General features: G+C 49.2%; 1 protein-coding gene across 2 annotated transcripts in view; it reads right to left on the bottom strand.

The window, feature by feature from the left end:
* Positions 1 to 21,832, bottom strand: part of TMEM132D (transmembrane protein 132D) — a 182,419-nt gene that overhangs the window by 10,885 nt on the left and 149,702 nt on the right. For both annotated transcript variants that reach the window (XM_064726457.1, XM_064726458.1), the window contains exon 5: positions 19,707 to 19,850. In XM_064726457.1, coding sequence (XP_064582527.1) covers positions 19,707 to 19,850 — 144 coding nt within the window. The remainder of the gene's footprint in view (positions 1 to 19,706; positions 19,851 to 21,832) is intronic.

The raw sequence follows: 21,832 nt of genomic DNA, 5'->3' as shown, positions 1-21,832 counted from the left end.
GCAGCTCAGCCTCAGGGGCTGGAACTCAGCACAGACTCTCCCAGGCCACAGAGAGAAATGCTGAACTGGGCTGGGCAGAGATGGCAATCAGACTCTCAGATTCTAAATTCATTAATGCTCGAGCAATAACAAGAGAAAGAAAATTTGGCAGGCAAACAGACCTGGATTCCAACTTGATCAGGGTTCACTGCACAAAGAGAGCTATAAAAAGAATCCATCCCTAAAAGACTATTGTGCGAATGATTAAATAAATACCATGACCTTGTGCCTTCAAGATTATGGTTTACAGAACAAACTGATGGTCAGGAAGAAGTGCCTGTGCTTGGGATAGCTGCTGGTTTCCCTGGCTGTGGGTGAAGCCAGCAGCACCATGGGCTCACTGAGCTCCCAGGCAGCCCTCCCTGCCTGCATCACTGACTGCACTGCTCTGCTGCAGCTGGCATGCAGGCCCAGCAGAGCAACAGCACAACAGGGGCAATGTCCAGAACATGCCCATAAATCAGCCAGCACGTGCAGAATCAGGTGCTCAGTGGGCAGCAGATCAGCCAGGCCCTGCTCCTGCAGCCACATCTGAGCTGTTCAGCACAAGGGAACACACAGGGGGGGCACAAAACTGAAATATCTCCTGAGACTGGGTTCTCAGAGCTGTGAACAGGGCAAGAGGGCTCTGCCCTGGCCCAGCTCAGCTCCTGGGGCACATCAGGGGTGGCCAGCACCAGCCTGGGCACACTCAGCCACTCCAGAAAGCCACTGAGCACCTGGGAAATGCAGCAGAGCCACACAGGGCCTGGGGAGAGGTGGCTGATTTGTGGGGAAAGCCAATCTGCTTCCTTCCCAAAATCCAGGGACTCCCCCATCTCTCATTTCCCCTCCTCCTGCCTTTGGGTTCTGCTGTCCCAGGGATGCCAACTCCAGCTTCCAGCAAAGGTGACAAGGGCTCAAGAGAGAAAGAGCCATTTTCTTTTCCTGCTAATGGACTGCTGGAATACATCTCTGTGTTGTGGCCACTGCAATCCAAGGACATTATAATGCCATTAAACCCTTCTGGTGCTGTGCTCCCTTGCTGAAGCTTTTCCAGGCTTTGTGTCACCGGAGCTTTTCACACACCTGCACTGAGCTGGCTCCATTAATTAGGGGAGACTACTTCGTGTTCACAAGATGCCCCAGAAATTCTCTCAGTACAGGGGGCTTTCATCTCTTGAGGGACTGAGCTCTGAATGGCTTTTTGGGGCACGAACCTGGCAGGTTATAAAAGAGCTTTGGGCTTCTCTGGGCTCCTGCAGGTGCCCCTCCTCTCCTTCCACCAGTGCAGAGCTGAGGCAGCTTCCTGTGAGTGAACACAGACCTGAGCAGGGAGTGCTGGCTCTGGGGGCAGAGGTCTGTCTGTGCCACACTGCCAGCACAGCACAGAGCCAGAAATGGCATTTCCATGTGCCCACAGTGCCAGCACAGCTCAGAGCCAGAAATGGCATTTCCATGTGCCCACAGCTCAGAGCCAGCAAGGACATTCCCACGTGCCCGTGTCCAGAGCAAACACGCCCTGCTGGCACTGGGCTCAGTGCAGGGCTGAGCACACCTGGAACACTGACTCAGTCACTGCCAGCAGGGGATGCAGGGATGCTGCTGTGCCCCTCCTGCACACACAAACACAACCAGGGGCACTGCTGCTCCAAGGCAGTTTTACATTCACCTGAAAAGCCTGATTGTGTTGTTTGAGAAGGGCTCATCTCTGTCCTCTGAAACTCCCCCCTTCTGAATGCTCTTGGGGTGTGATCACAAACAGAGCAATTGGTTTTTATTATTTTCTCCTCTTTTGGTTCCCATTATCTGTGGAATCAAACACTAAACTCCTGGAGGCCCTGCAGCAGGGCTTCCCCAGCCTGGGGGAACGTGGGGAGCAGCAAAAGGCCCCTCACAAACCCCACACAGCCCCTGCCTCTCCAGTGAGCACTGCTCCCATCCCTCTCCTAACAGCATTTCACTGCTCTTCCCTCTCCCCTGTGTGCAGGCTGTCTGTGAAACACCTGAATTTGGGCTGAGATTCCTTTGCTCCCATAAACCCACTGCCAGCTTTTGGCTGAACAGAATGCAAAGCCCTAAAGGGAGGGAGGGAAAGGGAATGTACATCCCACCTCCCAGGGGAAGCACCCAGAACCTCACTGCCAGCTCTCAGAAATAACAGGAACAGTCTTTCCCCACCTCATTATCATTATTAAATTCCCATGGGATAACAGTAAAGCCCTCACAGGAAACTGCTTTCCTGCTACAGTAATTCTGTTGGAACTCTTAGGAAGTCACAGCTAATAAGTCTGTGAAAATAAAATGTATCTTTGAAAATAAAATATATCTTGAGCAGTTTGGGTCAGTGCATCTCGAGGGTGGCCAGTTGGGAAGGTAAGCCTCTGGTATTTCCCACAGAAATCAGTATTTGGGAATGACTCTGTCCCATCCCTGTCCCTGTAAATGATCCTTCCCCCTCTGAGGGCTCTCTGTGTATAATACACACTTCAAACACAGCCCTGCCACCCTGGCAAGCTCATGGGATCTCTTGTGATTTAGCACTGCACACATTTTCCTGGGTCTAGCAGCACAAATGGGGATATTTAGTAAGGTAAGTTATGATAATGAGCCCTGCCTAAATCACTGCTGCCAGGAGAAGGATGGGGGAGGCTCTGCTAACCATTAAAAATGAATGAGCGGGGAAATAAATAAGCAAAAGCAGCTCATTTGAGCTATAAAAGACTCCGGAACACAAGCTGTGTACCAAGGTACAAAAGGATGAGGCCATTATTAGCTCCATAAGTCACTAATGAATGACTCGGGGGGGCAGAGTCACCTTCACTGAGCCGCGCTTAACCCGGGCACGGCTGAGCCCAGCCCAAAGCGGCAGGGCAGGGATGCTGAGCCCAGCCTAAAGCAGGAACTCCAGGGATGCTGAGCCCAGCCCAAAGCTGCAGGGCAGGGATGCTGAGCCCAGCCCAAGGGATCAGGAACTCCAGGGATGCTGAGCCCAGCCCCAGGGATCAGGAACTCCAGGGATGCTGAGCCCAGCCCCAGGGATCAGGAACTCCAGGGATGCTGAGCCCAGCCCAAGGGATCAGGAACTCCAGCATTTTCCACCCCAACACCTCCCTCAGTTCCTAAGGGCCTTGCTTACTGCCAGCCTTTGCACAGTGACACAATGCAAGCCCACCCAGCCCTGCTATAAACAGATATCAGCAGAGACCTGTGCACATGAAAAATGGTTTTTACTGCACTAATCCACCTGAAGCATCTCGGAGAGCACATTGATTAAGGGAACTCTGATACCAATTAATTTCTAAGAACTATTTTGGTTTGCTGTGCAGCTCTGTGGCAAACATCAATACATTATCCTCAGTGAACATACCCGAGTGAAACACGCCATGGGACATTTTAGGGACTCACAATCCTGGGCAAACATCCAGCTGGAGCTGCACGTGTATCAGCTCCTTTGTGGTGGGACACAACGTCTGCTGGGTCGGTGTTACCACCTGAAAATCCCCTCATCAACAGCCTCCCCTCAGGAATCACCTTTTGCTTTCTAAAATCCAGACTTGGCACATAAAGCTTCAGTGGCTTTTTCCCTTCCATGTTTCTTTTGCCCCTGTTTCCACCACTAAGAACAGTCAGTTTCTGTAGCCATGATATTTTATGGAAAATCCTTTCCTTAGGATTTTTCCTCCTGAGAAGCCGAGAGGCCTCAGGAACAAAATGTAACCAATGGTTATCTGCTGCTGTGGAATGCAACAGGTGCATCTGGGATTGGCTCATGTGGTTGTTTCTGATTAATGGCCAATCACAGCCCAGCTGTCCGGACTGTCTCAGTCAGTCACAAGCCTTTGTTATAATTCTTTTTCTATTCCTTGCTAGCCTTCTGATGAAATCCTTTCTTCTATTCTTTTAGCATAGTTTTAATATAATATATATCATAAAATAATAAATCAGCCTTCTGAAACATGGAGTCAGATCCTCGTCTCTTCCCTCATCCTGAGACCCCTGCAAACACCACCACACGTTTCTCTGAGCAGTGGATTTGCACAGATTTTACATTTTTCTGGGGTGGCAGTGAGAGCAGAGCAGCTCTGCCCAGCCCTTGGGAACACATTTTGGAGTCTCTGCACACGCCGTGCTCAGCTGTGATTTATTCTGCCCTGTTCCCCCTGGTGTGTCCCTGGTGCTGTGCCCCCTCTCCCGTGGCACTGCCACTCCAGCTGATGAATGCGCATTTCAGCAGGGCTTGCAAGACACCTACATTTGCTTTCATTTTTGGGTCACGAAATTCACTTTCATTTCAATTTCAAATGATTAAAATTATGTAAAAATACCACAACATCAAGGAAAAAGTTATTTTAAAATGAAAAAAATCAAAACATTTCATTTTGGAAATGTCAAAACAAGTTGTTTCCTTGACACAACAAGAACCTGGTAGCATCCTTTTCTTCTTGTTTTCTTCTGTCAGAGATGAAATTCCAAGGAAATTAGCATAATTTCACGAAGCTGCTTTACAGGAGTACAAATTCTGACTGAATAAACCCTGCCAAATTTCCCCCAATAAGCCTTAATCAACTGGGGCCACAAATCAAAACAAAATCATCACGATGAAACCTGCTCAATTAAAATACAATCTCATGGAAGCCGTGGTACCTCTGGCACAGTGAATGTGCTATTCCCATGGGCAGGAGGGGACAGGAAGGCACAGCAGCACTTTGCACCAGCCTGGCTTTAATTCCCTGCTCCCTCACACACCTGCTAGCTGGCTGTGTAATTTATTGAGATCAATGCTCTGAAGGATGCTGAAGTGTTAAACTCCCACTGAACTCCAGGGGAGTTTGGTGTTAAACCTCTCCAGAATCCAGCCTTTAATCTCCTTTGATGTATCTGTACAATCAGGCTGCTCTGCCTTGTTTTACAGGGATTCTGCAAAGCCTGATGTGTAAGGAACAAGGAGAGCTCAGGTGCTGGAGTTGCCCAGCTGCACCTTTGTGCTGATAACATTTCAACATTTCTGGGCAGTTTTTGGGGCAGGGGCAGCTCTGGGGGTGCAGCTCTGCCCAGGGCACACACAGACAATCCAATCCTTCCCTCCTGCTGCTCCCCACTCCCTGCTGCCACAGCATCCCCCTGTGTGCTGCTGGCTGCTGCAGCTCCTGTTTCCAGCTGGATGAGGAGGCTCCCTGCCCACCTGCTGCCCGGGATGCTCAGTGACACTGGCACAGCCCAGTGGCTGCTCCTGGCAGTCAGGGACAGGATGGCAGCACAGCCTGAGCCAGGCTGGCACTGCCTGAGGAGCTGCCACAGCCCGCTGGGCTCAGCCCACCTCCTGCTTTACCCTGTAGGAGCCACAGTTGCTTGTAATAAACATGACAACGCTTTCCTGCTCCTGTTAATGAAGTTCCATCTCCCTCTCTCTCTGCATCACCCACTGCAGCCATCCCAGCATGGCAGGGGAGTGATGAGCACAGCCAGCACCCCGAGCTTCCCATCTCTGAACTGAGAATGGCATTTCTGCCCCCAGCAGCAAAGCTAAAAGAGCAGGAATGACAACAACAACTCTGCTTCTCACTCGTGAAAGGGAGGCTGTCACTGGTCTCTGGGCGATAAATACCTGATGGCCAAGGGAGCAGAGCTGGTGGGCAGTGTGACAAACCCAATGGGCTGAACACCAAAGCCAGGCTGCAAAGGGGACAGTCAGGTCCCAGACTGGTCAGATGCAGCTGGTCAGAGGCACCAGTGAGGACAGGAAGGTAATTAATACACAGAGCCTGGAACAGCCAGCTCCAGGGGCTGTCACCCCGTGTGTGAGACCCCTGCCCCCAGCCTGCAGGACCAGTGTGAGCAAAGCCAAGTGTCTCCTGTAAAGGCTCCAGCAGTGAGGGACCTTTTCTCTCACTGCCTGACCAGGGGCAGGTGTGGGGCTGGGGCTCTCTGCATCTGGATAACTGCACAACACCCAGCCCAGCTGGGCTCTGCATCCCGTGGCACACCTGCACACCCACCCCAGGCCCAGCTGGGGCTATGTGCATCCTTGGCCCACTGGACCTCCTCACCCTGCCGCAGCTGGGGCTCTCTGCATCCCTGGCACACCTGCACACACACCCCATGCCCAGCTGGGGCTCTCTGCATCCCTGGCACACCTGCACACACACCCCATGCCCAGCTGGGGCTCTGTGCATCCCTGGCACACCTGCACACACACCCCATGCCCAGCTGGGGCTCTCTGCATCCCTGGCACACCTGCACACACACCCCATGCCCTGCTCTGAGTGCCTGCCCTGCTGGCACTGCCATCACACATCACACAGTTATGTCAATGAGCCTCTCTTGGTGCAGAGCTCCTGTTTTTCCCTTTCCTGAGCCATTCCTGCCCATTCCTGTGCCCAGGTGTGACAGGCTGTGCCCGGGCAGGGCTCTCTGCCCCACCTGGGAGCACAAACACCCTGACACAGGTGCTGCTTTCCAGGGGCTGAGGCCAGCACCAGGTGCTGGGCAGTGTGCATTGGAGCTCCTCTGCTCCTCCCCATGGACTGCAGCTCCTCCACACACCCTGTGCTCATCCCCAGTGAAATTTATGTTTGCTCTGTTAGAAAAAAATAAGATCCTCCTTTAAAGGGTTTTTATAACTTTACAGAAAATTGCTTCCAAATAAAATATAAAAATTCTTTTGCATCAACTGATGAAAAAAGAAATTACCACCCTTATTGTAGTTTTATGCATGACTGCTATTAAACTTTGGTTCGACAAACCAACAGCTGTTGGATTTCTTTGTAAAGAAAAAGAAATACAGAAACTGGCTTAAAATGATTTTTTTTTTAAGGCTGTAAGAGAAACGTAAATTCTTCCAGACCATTCTGGACTCCTAAATTAGTCAGAAAAAAGCACTGGGCTGATATATTCCCTGCCTCCTTGCATTCACTCATCTCTCATCTCCATCACTGCATTGCAGACTGGAAGCGTTGGTATTTTTTTGACAACATTCTCATTTTTCCAGCTTCCAAGAAATCTCTAGACAGGGATTGTCAGTTCTGATTATGCAGCCCGTGCTGCAGCAACAGGTGGTCAGGCAGGGCTCAGAACAGCATGCCACCCTTTGCAGAGGGATGGCAGCGCCCGGCCCGGCCCTGCAGGGCTGCACACCAGGGCGGGCACAGCTGGGACAGGAGCAGCTGGAGATGGGGCCCTGCCAAGCCCTCCCAACACACCAGTGAGGACAGGAAGGTAATTGGTACACAGAGCCTGGAACGGGCACCGGGCTGGCTGTGGGCACAGGGGTGCACTGCTGGCATCCCCTGTGGGACAGAGCAATGCCCAAACACTGCTGGCATCCCCTGTGGGACTCAGACACCACCCCAGCAAGGGCACTGCCCTTCAGCCACTTCAGCACAGCCTAAAGGAGATCAAATATCTCAGCAATGGAACACTTCAGAGCTGCAAGGACAAAGAGATTTTCATTTTGGTAACAGGAGGACTTCAAAGAGTTAAGGATCCTGTCCTCTTTCTGCCACAGAGTTTGCCCAGGAAAAGTCTGGTTCTACTCCCCTGGCAAGTGTTCAGATATCCAACATCACAACTTAGGAAAAAAAGGAAAAGTCTGTTGCAATATACATATACTCATGCACACACGGCAGGCTCTGGAAAGTTGGCCAACACTTTGAAGTGACAGGGGGAAAATAACGCAACAGCAAAGCATGAAAAATTTCTGAAAGAGTCCTACGCCTTTTCAAGCCAAGAATCACTTGCAGAGAAGCATAAATAAGCAGGGCTGTGCTCCAACAGCAGCCACAATACACAAGTGCCAGATGAAAGCTGCCACCAGGACAGGCTGCAGAGCCAGAGGATGCTCCCAACCCTCCCTGGCTGTGGAAGGGACTCCAGAGATGGGAGTGGGAGAGACACCCTGAACCAGAGTGAGCAGGGAGGGGACACCGAGCAGGGAGGGCATTCCTGTGCCCCCCTGAGCCACCAAAACCAGCTGCCCTCCGTCTCGGGGTGCCCTGAGAGCAGCGCAGGCCCTGGGCACCGAGCTGTGCCACACACTCTGGGCACCGAGCTGTGCCACAGGGTCCTCACCAGGCTGGGGCTCAGTGGCTCCCGTGTGCAGCCTGGCTGCCCTGGCAGCAGCTCTGCTCTCACCTGGCACAGCCCCCAGCCCTGCACACCTGTGCCTGCCCTGCCCTGCCCATCCCCTGATCCCGAGGGCTGAGCTGAGCCAGGCTGCTCCAGCCCCTCTCTGGGGACAGCCATCATCCAAAGGCACTTGCTCCCTGCCGTGAACAGGGGTCATTATTTTGACAAATTAGTTAAATCTCTCTCAGTCAGCAACGAGAACCCTGAATTATTCAACATGCATCCGTCTTCCTCCCTTACAGAAATGGCCTGTGAAGCAATAAGTGTATTTCACTTGAACCACTTGTGAAAGATGTAAGACAGGCTGGGTTCACTCCAGTGCCCCTTGAAGTCAATGCGAGCCTTTCATTTAATTTTCATTTAATTAATTTCATTAAATTTGCAGATGATGCCAAGCTGGGAGGGGTTAGAAGTTCTCTGGAGAACAAGCTTAGAATTCAAAACGATCTTTGTAGTGTGGAAAACTATCTGAAATAAATAGATGAGATTGAAGAAAGGTAAGGGCGAAGTACAAAGCTGGATAGAAACAATTAAATGCAGGATGGGGAAGATTGGCCTGGTGACATCAGTGCAGAAAAGGATTTGAACTAGACAGGATCTGACTAAAAACTCTGGGGACCACTGAGGGCTGAGATGATAATTAACAACTGCAGTAACATTTCAGATCTGCTCACACAAATGACTTTCGAGAATGTTTTCCATAGCTGGAAGTGTTGCTCTTTTAATCTCTTTTTCATGCTCTTTTCAGTAGGAAAAGTCCAGTGATTCTTACACCTTATGGTGAGATAAGGGATGCACAACTTTTCCTGTCTGTAGTCCATGCATGCCATCCACAAGAAATGGAGTTTTTCTGGGTAAAAAAGGACACAAGTATTTCATCTTTGTTGCTCAGATTCAATATTGATCACAAAGGCAAACGGCCCTGTTGCAGTGGGAGATGTGCTTTGCACAGCAGCAGAGGCAGCAGAGCTCAGCCCTGTGGCATCCTCCCCTCCCAGCCCCTGAGTGCTCAGCACCCTCCTGACCACATCTGGGCACACAGTTTAGTAATTCATGGTGCTGGCATGCAGGTAAATAAGTGTGCAGTGCACAAAGTAAATATTATTCAAACTTCCTTCTTCCCTTCTCAGATGTGAGAAATGCTAAAGATATTGTTCCCACCTGTATTTATAGCATTAGTTGTGAAGCATCCTGACGTGCAAGACAAACCACTGCCTGAAAATTGATCACACTGCATTAAATCAAGAAGATTCAAGGAAAAAAGGTACTAAGAAAATGGAAGAAAAGGCATCCTGTTTTCCTCAAACAGCTAAACAAAAGCCTGGTTAAGGACAGTACAATCACTATGGATCAATAGTTTCATTTCTGTCTCTTTCTTTGCACAGTCAGGTAAAATAAAAACAACAATGGTGCTGCTGATGAACATTTTATATTTGAACTACTCCCATTATCTAACAGCACTTCAGCATTTTGCCAAAAAACCTCCTGCAACACTTTGTAAAGCACATCAGAGTGAGGGCTCAGTGCTCATGACACAGATGAGTGTCCCTGTGTGCATTTTTCATATAATCACCTATTTCTGTAGCACAGCCAGCATTATCCTCATTGTGGGAGTGAAGGAATTAACTGTTTACAAAGCTCTCCCATGGCCACAGAGTGCGGGGCAATGTTAGCTGGGAGTGCTATCTGGGGTGAGAAATGAAGTCCCACTACTGTGACTTGGAGAATAATCAATCAAAGAATGAAAACAGCTACATTTAGCATAAATAGGAAAGCCAGGCCAGAAACAGCTCCTCTCACATAGTCCAGAAAAACTTATTAACCAGCCCACACTTGTGGAATGGGTGGAAGTCCAGGTGAGCACTGCAGAGATGCAGTTTCTATTCCGTCTCTGCCATTTGACCTCACAGAAGGTGTTTTGTGCTCTGTTTATTCATCCATGTTTTATTCATGGCTGCTCGTGTCACAGGGCGGGCTCTGAGGGGCTCTGCAGTTCCTGCACGAGGCTCAGTGTGCTGGCAGATGCTGCAGGAGCTCTCCCTATAAAAATGTGCCCAAAGGGGCAGTGCCCGGCCGGCCAGAGCAAGGACCAGCCCAGGCACAGCCCTGGGGCTCACAGCCCTGGCAGCCCAGGGCACAGAGCGCTCTCAGAACACGCCCAAGGTCCCTGCAGAGCACAGCAACATCAGCTTTTCTCCCAGACCAGGTAACAGAGCCCAGCTGTGCCAGCTCCCCGAGCAGCCCAGGGGGGCACAGCAGGGCAGGCACAGGATCTCTGCCAGCCTGAGCCCACAGCTCCTCCAAGCCTCCTTTTATTGCAGAGAAATGACAAGAGAACACTTTCAATAAAATATTTCAGGAGCTGGTTTCAGGGAGGCTAGGGAATTGAAGGTGGAGGATAATTTGAAAGCATTTTGTAAGATTTTAGCTGCTTGTTCCCATTGACTCTGATGGGAGTCGTGCTGCTTTGATCTCTCAAATGCTTTCACACTCCTTCCATCCTGACAAGCACTCATAGCACGGATCTATTTACTGGAAATTGAGCTGAGTCCTGGAGCTTGGTATCTGAACTATCTCCAAACAAGCAAGAGCAAAGAACAGGCAGCCTCTAAAGGGGCTCCATCTGAACACAAAGTGCATGTTGTGCTGACACACACTCCCTGCATGCTCTGGGTTTGGGAACTGATGGTGGCAATAACAAAGCCTCGTGGCTGGTCAATCCCCAGGGCTGAACGAGGGCTGTGTGCCTCAGGAGGATGCTCTGGACTCTCTAAGATTATTCAGATTTATTTTTTTTTCAGAAGCAGAGGTGATCCCCAGCATGGAAAGAAGAGAAAAGCTGATTACAGGATGTGCAGAGTTCCTCCCTGGACTCCTCTCTGCTGTCTCACCCTCCCTCTGTGTATGGATGTGCACCAGGGCTTCCTGCAGGGGCAGAAAATCACCAGAGAACAGCCTGGACACCCATTCACCACCAGAGAACAGCCTGGACACCCATTCACCACCAGAGAACAGCCTGGACACCCATTCACCACCAGGGCTTCCTGCAGGTCCCCTCTGCTGGCTGCCATGGAATGTCCCTGTGGAGGCTCCTTGGAAACAGCAGCTCCTATTCCCACAACTCCTTGTAAAACTTCTGACTAAACTGATGAGCAAAGGTAATTGTCTTAATACAGCAACTGTGTCCTGCAGAAGCAAGCTCCCTGGCAGTACATAATTCCTCACACAATTTCAAAGTTTATCTACCTTAAGCAAATCTGGCTGTTTCAGCTAAAAGTTGTGCAGCCTTAGGCATTCTTTACCACATGAGCAGATGATCTTTTTAACACCTCGAGTTCCTGAGTTTCATCATTCACTAAATCAATCTCCCTTTCATGATTTGTATTTATACCAATGCCCAATTCTATTACAACTCCCTCTTATGCTTTCTCAATTTTCTCTATTATTCTTTTTTAGGTCTATAATGTAATTTCAGTGCCTTACTCAGAGGCTGTCACTTCGTATTTACCAACTGAAACTTGGATGTGCATTATTACTTTATTTTTATGAAAATCCATGATAACTAATGCAGTGATTCAATTTCTACCAAGAGCCTTTATGTTTGGTTTCCTAGCTGGCCTCCAACCTTCATTCCTCCAAACAAACTTTTACATCTCTATTTACATATTGGGATCATTAAGGTTCTTTTCATCTCCCTGTCTCAATGGCTTCAGAAGCTATAATGGATTTAGGCAGGAGTTTAATTGGGAACTGCTCTTTTCAGTATTTCAGGCTACATTGCACGGGAAAGGGTAAAATCTGCCTGTAAGAAATGAAGGCCTGATGAAAGCCCCAGGAGCCCCAGGCTGGGCAGGTTTTAGTGGAGCAGAGAATTCCTCAGTGGGAGATCCTGGAGCTGGGTCTGTTCCACGGAAGGCTGGCACTCATTTGATATCTGTACAAGAAAACCCCCTCTGCAGCTGACCTCTGTTCTGCCATGACACCCATGCACACAGTCAGGTTGTTTTCAGCGCGGTTTTTCCTTGTTTTCCTCCTTCAGGAGCATGGAATGTGTCAGAGCTCCACCTCAGAGACTCTGCCCAGTCTGGCCCTGCTGGGAGGGCAGAGGAGCCCCAGGAGCTGCTCCAGGTCCCTGCAGGGCAGCTCTGACCCCAGGCCAGGCCGGGCTCAGGGGAGCCCAGCTCCAGGAGCGCCTGGCTCAGGGCTGCCCTCATTCTGCCCCTGGGGCTAAAATCACCAGGGCTCAGGGCGGCCTGCAGTGCCCACAGGCCTGCCAGCACTCATGGCCACGCTGGGGCTGCCTCCAGACACACTGCCCCCCAGCACGGAGCAGGTTCTCCCCTCCCTGCTGCCTGTGCTGCTCAGGAAAGGCAGTCCTCCCTCAGCAATGACATTCTGGGGCCACCCCATTCCTTCTTCTTCCCCAGAAATGTCTTTCCTGCACTTTTCCTGTGCTGAGCACACCTTATGACATTCAGTGTCTCATTCTATCCGCTCAACAGCAACAAAACAACCGAGCAGCCTGCAAAGGAAATCCTGTCAGTGCTGAGCCTTGCTGGAGATCAGATGGAAGCTGCCAGCTCAGGAGCTGCAGGGCCCAGGATGAGGCTGTTAATCACACCTGCACCCAGCTCAGAGAAAGCAGGGTCAGGGAATGTGCCCAGCCCAGTCTGCTCAGGGAGCTCCAGATGAGATCAGACACACGCATTGTTTAACCTGGAACAAAGGGCACCGTTTGCAGAGCTACTTGTCAAGGTGTCTTCAGAAATCAGCAGGGCACAGACACTGCCCTGCCAGAGGGGCTGTGCTGCTCCTGCACAGCCCCTGTGAAACCCTGGGATGGATGCTGAGCCCTGGGCAAACACTGCCTTTCAAGGTTTGTTATGAGGCTGAAACCCAGCTCAGCATCATCACCAAGTGTGAAGAGCTTTGAAGGAACAGGGGCAGGCATGGCTGTGGCATGGAACGATGCAATCGGCTGTGGCTGCTGTTTGCTCTCACTGGGGCAGTGCCAGCAGAGCCCTGCTCAGACACAAACACACAGGCAGGAACAACTCCTCTCCTCATCCCATAAAGGCACAGCAATCCCATTAACCACACCGGGTTACACTGGGATTGCAGGGGCAGAAATGAGATCCAGTCATTAACAGAGTTGTGTGTGTGGGTGCGTGTGAGACTGACTTCTTCTTTTACTGACAGCCCAGTGCAATTAGTGTAATGCTCACAGACAATGCATAAAACATCATTTAGTCCCATGCACTGTGCCTCTGGAAGCCTCCTCAGCAGGGCCAATGATATTCCCTTCATCACTGAAGTTTCATTCTCCCTCTCAGCCTCTCAGTGCAATGAAATGGAGCATGTAATGGAACGTCATATTCACAGATCCCATTCTGTATCAGCTCCAGGTCTGCACAAAGTCTCAAACACTACAGCAGCTTTTCACACGCTCACAAATGCTCCAAGAAATTGCTGAGAGCACTCAAATCCCCAAGTCTAAAGAAGATGCCCTAAATTTACTCAAACAAAACCCCTTTACAGCTACAAAATAATTACCTGCTTGCAAATAATCACATTATTTTAATAGTTATTATAAGGAACAGATTATTTAAGTTGGGAGGAAATATCAGCTTTGTATAATACCCACCTGCTCTAAATACACAGTTACACTTTTAGTTAAAATTGAAGAGCCATTAAAGCCACTTTTTGTAGGTGCTTAGGTTTCTAATTTGCAATTAAATTAATTGGATTTGAATGCCTAAATTGATTCAGAAATCAGGCTTGTCATCCAATAACCAGTTCAACAGGATGCTGCAAACCCAGGCTGAAACAGGAGAACTGTCCAGCATTTCTGTGGGCAGCTGATGGGGAAACCAAGGCTCTGGTGTGTCCTACAAAGGAACCCAGCCCTGAGAGCAGAGCTGTGACACAGGTAAAGCACAGTGAGAGCTACACACAGTCACCTCTGCTGATAAACTGCACCCAGGGAGCTCCTGGTGGTCTGGCATCTCCAGCACTTTTCACATGTGTTTCACTGCTTTACTTTCTTTTCTCTTGAAATCCTTAACTACTGCATGCTCTTTTATATAACTGCAAAGAGAAAAAGTCCATGGGTAACCAAAGTCGCCATCTAAAAGAAATGCAAAATGGTCCAGACAGCGAATAAAAGAGAAGAATCCTCCAGTCAACTGACCTGCACAGAGTCTGTTACATAAGAAATCTGAAAATATTTCTAAATCCTTCCTTACTCAGCCACCGATGTTCTATCATGACAGAATTTGGTATGGGCTGTGATTAAGTGCAATTGAACAGGAATGATTTCTGGAGAGCCTGTGCTCTGTCCTAGTTAGGGTTATGGATGTTATTAACAGCCCTAATGAGGATGCTCATGCATTACATTTTACATCCCAAAGCACTCCTTGGGGATTTAGCATTAATGCTCTTTGTCTGCCAGGGTAATTCAGTCCTGACACCTTTTGTGTGTCTGCTGAGGCAGATCAGGTAAACCAGGCCCACAATGGCCCAGCCTGGCCCAGCTGAATGCCAGAGCCCACACTGTCACTGCAGCACCCCAGAAACCACCCAGGATATCCAATTGGTGTGCACTCTTATTAGGGAGAAATGAAAATCGAGTGTCACAGGCTGTGTGCAGGCTGAGCCCTTATTAGAACCTGCAACACCTAAATTCCATCCCAGCTTTAGCCATTAGAGCACGATTCCTTCCTTTCTTCATTAGAACCTGCAATGCCTAAATCCCATCCCCGCTTTAGCCATTAGAGCACGATTCCTTCCTTTCTTCATTAGAGCAAAGGCAGAGCAGGACAGCATTAAAAATTCAGGTTCATTACACCCCAGCCTTCCTTACTCAGCCAGCCTCCCCTGCTCCTGCTCAGATCAATGTCCAGAGTCACCCCTGGTTCCTCCAGCTGCCTCTGAGAGCCCTGGGAACCTGCAAGGATTCCACAGCTGATGTTCAGGACACCCCAGCTCTGACCAGCATTTCTCTCTAACTCCAGAAGATGAGCCCCATCCTCAGGTGAAAAGATCTTGTCACATGTATTTCTACTTGTAAAGATGTCACATGTATTTCTATTTTAGCCACACCAACCCCTTCCACACATATTCTTTCCCATGAAGCACAAAACCCCAGATTCCTGGGTATCTTCTGGAGAATTCTGAAGAAGCCTCAACTCAGAAATTATTTGGGGTTTTTTTTTTCCATTACAGAGAAGTTTTTTATCTTATAAGCTTCTAGCCTTTCAAAAACACAAAGGAGGTGCAGGCAACAGTGACTGTGGCAGCCCCACTGGGGCTTTCAGCATGGATGATTACAAAAAGCAAATAACACCACAGAAACCTCGTTACTTCCCAAGACTCCCATCAGAATGATGAATTGGCAGAATATGAAAGAGACAAATCCAGTAACTCCAGCAGCTTTAGGTGAGTTCCAGACAATTCCTGGGAGGTGCCAGTCTGTTGTACTGGTTCCACATTCAGAATTCATCTTTGCCACGTCTGTTTTTCACACCAGAGAGAGATTAAAATTGTGCCTTCTCCCTTCATAACCAACACCAGCAGCACATGAACTGAACTCCACAGTTATTATTACAACTCTTAGTTTTGACAGTGCATTTTTCTGAGTGTGTCCTGTATTCCTAGAGCAGAGCACAAAAAGCATTTTCATTTTTAAAGCTGCTCCATCCTAAGGTGAAAAGGTCAGATGGATTCTGATGTCAGGAATACTGAAACTGAGTTGAAATGACATGATGTGATTTCATCATTTTCTATCAAAATGAAATGTTTAGACATTGCAGAAAATAAAAACATACATTTGCTGACTTAAATCAAGATTGTTTCCAAGATGGATCAAAATTTTTTGGGGCTGGAATAAGGCAGTTCAGCTAGTGGGAGAAACCCTTTATATTATGGAAAATCCTGACACAACCTGGATCTTCAGTGAAGATCTCCCAAGGCGCAGATTCATCAGCTATGCTATATATTATGTATATAAAATATTGCACATCCTGGTTAGGCAGTGTGACAGATCCCTGCTTCTCAAACAAGGCCTTGCTCCTGGGCAGGACGATCCCTCTCTGATCCCTGCACTGATCCTGGAGCACTGGGGTGAGCACTGGCCCTGCCTGGAGCATTCTGTGTGTCAGTGCCCCACAGGAGCTCACCCTTGGCCCGTTCCAGCTGGACACAGCGGGACTCAGTGACCCAGGGACACCCAGGAGCCCTCTGGACAGCCAGGCCCTCAGATCTGCAGCCGCCAGGCTGAGCCAGGAGCAGACAGCATCCCCCACTCCATCCTCTGCTCCCTTTGATCTCTTACTCTGTCACACCAGTGACTTTAGAAGAACTCAACTTCTCCCTGAAGTGCACCAGTGTAAGGGAGAAAAGGAACAGCTGTTAAAAGTTTCATGCTTTAAAACACTGTCTGCTTCAGGCTACTTCACATGCTCTGACACTTCAGCTTCTGTAAAGTCTGTCACATGGTTAAAAGATGTTATTTTGTCACTGATAAAGCCACACTAAGTGTCAGTGAAAGATTTATTAGCCTGCAGTAATATTTTACAAATTGCCAAGTGTGCTGCTCTCCCCTCTAATACACTCCAAAGTGTCAGAGCAGAGCAGCTGCCAACCCTTCCCTGGACCAGATCAGAATCCCGGCACAGCACAGCTGGGGACGCCAGAGCCTGCAGAGGACAAGCACAGCACCAGGCAAGCCCCACAACGGGCTGCACAGCTCTGGGGAAGCTGGCCAAAGGAGAGAAATGCAGCTTGGGTACAGGAAAAGGTGCTTAAAGGGTGATAAAGGACTGGAATGTTCTGCCTGGGGAGGTGGTGGAGTCCCCATCCCTGGGTGTGGTTAACAAAGCCTGGATGTGGCACTGAGTGCCAGGGCTTAGCTGAGGGCTTGGGGCTGGGTTGGACTCGAGGATCTTGAAGGTCTCTTCCAACCCAGTGATTCTGGGATTCCGTGTGATTCAGTGTGATTCAGTGTGATTCAGTGTTTCAGTGATTCTGTGGAAGGGAATTCCCAGAGAGGGCCGCTCTGGGCACCCTGCAGGGCTCTGGGGCAGTGCCCAGGCTGTGCCCAGGCTGTGCCAGGGGTGCCAGCAGCAACACCAACCCCTTCCCCTCCCTGAGCCCAGCAGCTCCTGCCATCCGGGCAAAGCCCAGCCCCACGGGCAGCCCTGCCACGGCTGCAGGAGGAAATCCATCATCAATCAATCCATCATCAATCAATCCATCATCAATCAATCCACCAATCCATCAGCTGCAGGGGGTCTGGAGGAAAAGCACACAGCTTTGGGTGACTGAATTCAAAAGGAGCCCTCTAGGAAATGCACGGTACAGCACAAAAAGGGGAACAGGAGCTGAATCCTGTTCCCAGGGCTGGCCCCAGCACCGGGTGACTTCTGGCAACTTTCAGGTGTCTGATCAAACAAAATGAACAAAAAGCAGTTTTCGTTTCAGGGTAAGCAAATGCAGATTTTCAATTAACTCAAACTGAAAACCCAGAGCACTGGAAAGTGTTGCTTTGGAAACTTCCAGGCTTTGTTGAGGCCTGAAAAAATGGCCATTTGGAGACAGAAATGTCTTTTCAAAATGAAAGATTAAAAGAAGCTGATTTTTCTTCTCTTCTTATTCGTGATTAAAATCATCCTGAGAGTTTATTCTTTACTAAAAACTCAGCAAAAATAAAGTTGGCTCAAAATCTCTCTTTTTTTCCCATTAGCTCAGTAGAAGTTTTACTATCCACAAATGGTCAGTACTTGACAGCACTTTGAAATTCACACCTTAACTCTTCTGTGTCTCATTAGTGAAACACAGTCTATAACACACCTCCATTTTCTGGTTATTCTATCAGGCTGGACCAAGTAATTTCTGATAATCATTTGTCAACAAAAATATTGTTTCAATTGACTGAATTCTGCTCTGACATACTCAACCAGGTTCAGGTAGGTGCAGTTTGGCACAAAAAGAGTCAGTGCAGTTTGGACCAGATCTTTAAAGTTCTTTGAAGTTTCAGATGAAAGAAGTGAGTAATAAATGTGGACCCTGAAACGAAGAGAAGAATGAGGTACCCTCATTCTGCAAGGAAAATGAGCTAAACCTCCTCATTAATCAACACCAAAAAACCAGGAATAAAAGCTAAGCCACGAAGACATAATCAATCTGTTAGATGCTACTTGACAGCTGCATTGAAAAACAGCAACACTAAAGACCCAAAGAAATGTAATCTTAATCTTTATTTTTCAATGGGCATCTTAAGCAGGTTTTCCTTCCATTTTCTATTCCCCACTCTGCTGCCCAGAGAACAGAACTCTAATTACTGCTGCATGCTGAAGGCTGGCCAGTAATTATATATCTTTATCTTCATTAGGAGCCTGTGAACAAGGCTCGCTCTGAACCAGAGCAGGTAAACTGCAAACTCCAGACACATTTCCAATTAAGAGCTCACTTTAAACTGGCACCTCATTCAGCTGTGCAGAGCCCTCTGTGCTGCCGAGGAGGGGAGCAGCACGTCCTGATCCCTGATCCTGATCCAGGGCTGTCACCAACAGCCCAGTTAATGGGGTGCGGATGTGAACACACCACACACAGCACTGACTGGGACATCCATGTCCCTACAGGCAATGACTAAAACACCAGAGAGCAAAACTGCTTTTTTACATGTCTTCCAAATGATGTATTGGCTTTAAAATATTTTTTTTCCCTATTCACCAAAAAGATGAGTTAGTAAGGACTTGGTCCATTAACTCCCACAACATAAGGACAAATAATTTCCTTCTGTTTCCAAATCTAAATTAAGTCCAACAATTTGCTATATTTGGCAGATTTAGCAGATCCAAAAAGGCTTCACAGAAGAGAAAAACCCCCAAACCCCAAAGGTTCCTAATAATACAGCCAGAAAGACACATTTAATCAGGAAATACCAACATGGTGGCTAACCAGGTAAACAGGAGCACTGAGAAGATTCTAAAAGGGAAGCATTACAAACACCAAACTTTGAAATTGCTGGGGTTCATCTCATGTATAAGGAACTACCATGAGGAAATTATTTAAAACAAGTCCAATGAACACAGAAATTGCAATTTTTTTTTAATTTTTTTTTTTTTTTTGCCAGAAGAGATAGCTCAGAACAAACCATGCATGATGTACACCTCTGGCCAGCTCTGTTCTTCACTTTCTGTGACAGGGAGCCACCAAACCTGTGGCTGAAAGCAGCCCTGAGCCACACCAAGGGGCAGCAGCACTGCCAGGGCTCTGCACCCACAGCCAGGGGCTGCAGAGGCACAGGAGAAATGTGCCAGCCTGGAAATACCCCCAATGGGCAGTGCCAGCCAGCCCCACGTGCCTGACGAGCAGGATGGAAATTGGGATTTGGTGTTTGGTTTGTGCTTCACTGGAGCGAGCCACACAGCAATACCAGCAATAATAAATCTTGGTGTTCCAGCAGCAGAGCAGTCAGGAAATGAAAGGACTTGTTCCATTAGAGAACAGCCCTGCCCTGCAGGGCCTCTGCCTCCCTGGATGGAGCAGCCTGATCCTACCTTAATGACGTCTTCATCTGAAGATCTGCATTCCACAGAGTCCACCAGATCTGTCACAGTGCCATCATCCTCCACAGAAACCACCTTGACAGGGACAGCCACTGTTTTCCCAGTGAGAATAGCTGTGTTCAGGATCTCTGCTTCCTAGGAGAAAAGGAAACCAAAGCCCACTTAGCAGATATATATTCTGCTATTAATTCATTGGCACCACCTGGATTCAGCCTCAATTCCTCATGGCTGTGGCAAGGACTGCTCCCAGGGCAGCAGAAGGCCAGAACCCCAGAGCCTGTGAGGCCACTGCCCCTCCTGATGGGCACCCTGGCTCTGCCTCCAGGGGAACCAGAGGCAGTCTCAGGTCCTGGGTAAGTCACTGTGCACCACAGGAATGTGGGATCACGCCCTCCTCAGTTATGTGGGATTTACCCTGGCTCCTGGTGGGCAAGCACCTCCCCACAGCTCTTTCTTTACCTCTTAAAGTGGTTTGTGCAAACCCAGCCCCTCTCAGACAGAGGGGGGATGCTGGGAGGGTCTGGGCTCACCAAACAAAACCAGCTCTGTCATGACCAGTGCCTGTTGCAATTCCTCCCATTTGATTTACCAGTTCTAATTTAAAAGGGCTGAGTTCTGGTCACCTGAAGAGCACCAGACCAACCGGAGCTCTGTCACCTGGGTGTCACCTGTGCCTGGCACCACAGACTGGCTGGTCTCTGCCAGGACACTGAGCACAAACTGCTGCCCAAGTCCCCCCACCCTAACTGCAAGATCCTGCTCATTTCTGGGAGGGTCTCTGAGCCTTTCAGAGCTGTGCCTGTGATGCTGGGACCATCCTGTAGAACAAGAGGCTCTTGATTTCAGCTGGCTCTTGTGCAATAAAGGCTCCCAAAGCCCCCCAGGTGCTAAATTCTCATTACCTAAATAGCTCCCACTCTGAGCTCTGGGACTGACCTGATTTTACTCCTGGAAGACAAGAGTGGGGATTGGAACCAAGATGATGACTGCTCCTACTGCCTCTTGGGCTAAAGGGGAGAAGCTGAGATTTTTCTCCTCTAAAGTATTCACATCAAAAAGACCTTTTCCTCTTACTTAAGGAAACAGACACACTTTATTCAGACTCAAAGCAATATTTAAAGAAAGAAAAACCCCTCCTGGTCACTTGATAGCTGCTTTGCTAAGGTTGCCCCATCCTTCCCCGTGATCTTTAGGGAAGGGAGAAAGAGGATTTCACAAAAAGAGAACTTGAGAAGAAAATCCTCTCCCTCCCTCAGCACAAAAGCCCTTCAGATATTTTTAAATTGCAATTCATCCAGGGGTGAGAATATCTGCCTGTAGAGTCAGCCTTGAGTACACGTTGGCTCTCAGTGCAGAATGCACTGCTCAGGCACTGAGTGCTCAGGTCTGCAATGAACTTTCCAGGTTCTGTGCCTTTTCCCATGTCTGGGCTCTGCACCCAGGTTCCCCAGCACCTTTTGCTGCCCCCATGGGCCCCGCAGAGCTGCAGAGGGGGCAGCACAAGAGCCAGCAGCACTGTTGGCACCCACTGCAGTCACAGCAGCAGCGTCAGGCCCTGCTCCCAGCGCGGCTGCAGCACTCAGGCACCAATCCCATTTCCCTGGGGCTGCTGGAGGCCACAGCACCCACCTGCTGCTGCTCACACCTGAGCTGAGCTGCCCAGAGCTGCTCCCCCAGGCAGCCACAGCTCCTGCCTCCCCTGCATCCATTAGTGTGACCCCCACAATTATTGCATAAAGCAAAGGCAGCTTTAATAACTGAGCCTTTGAAGCAGCGTGATTAATGAGCTCTGCTTACCAAAGGCAAATGCAATTTCCCCTGGTAAGAGCCACTAACTGAGAAGGAGCCTCAGAAGCTCCAGGAATTTCTTCTGAGTCTCTGAGTTTTGCAGGGCTGCCTTTGGATGCTCTGAACACAGAGTGCATCCATCCCAGGGCAGCTGTCCCTGCCCCTGGCTGGCAGAGCTGCTCACAGCCTTGCCCTGAGCACCTCTGAGTCCCTGCCCTGCCCAGAGCCCCCTGACACTGGGTGGCACTGGGTGGCACTGGGTGGCACTGGGTGGCTGTCATGGTTTGACCCGGAAGGAGTGGGAATTCTGGGAAGCTGTGGTCAAACCA

This window comes from Zonotrichia leucophrys, chromosome 15 (genome assembly GCF_028769735.1).
Source record: "Zonotrichia leucophrys gambelii isolate GWCS_2022_RI chromosome 15, RI_Zleu_2.0, whole genome shotgun sequence".
Lineage (NCBI taxonomy): Eukaryota > Metazoa > Chordata > Aves > Passeriformes > Passerellidae > Zonotrichia > Zonotrichia leucophrys.
This window is presented reverse-complemented; position numbering and strand designations above follow the sequence as displayed.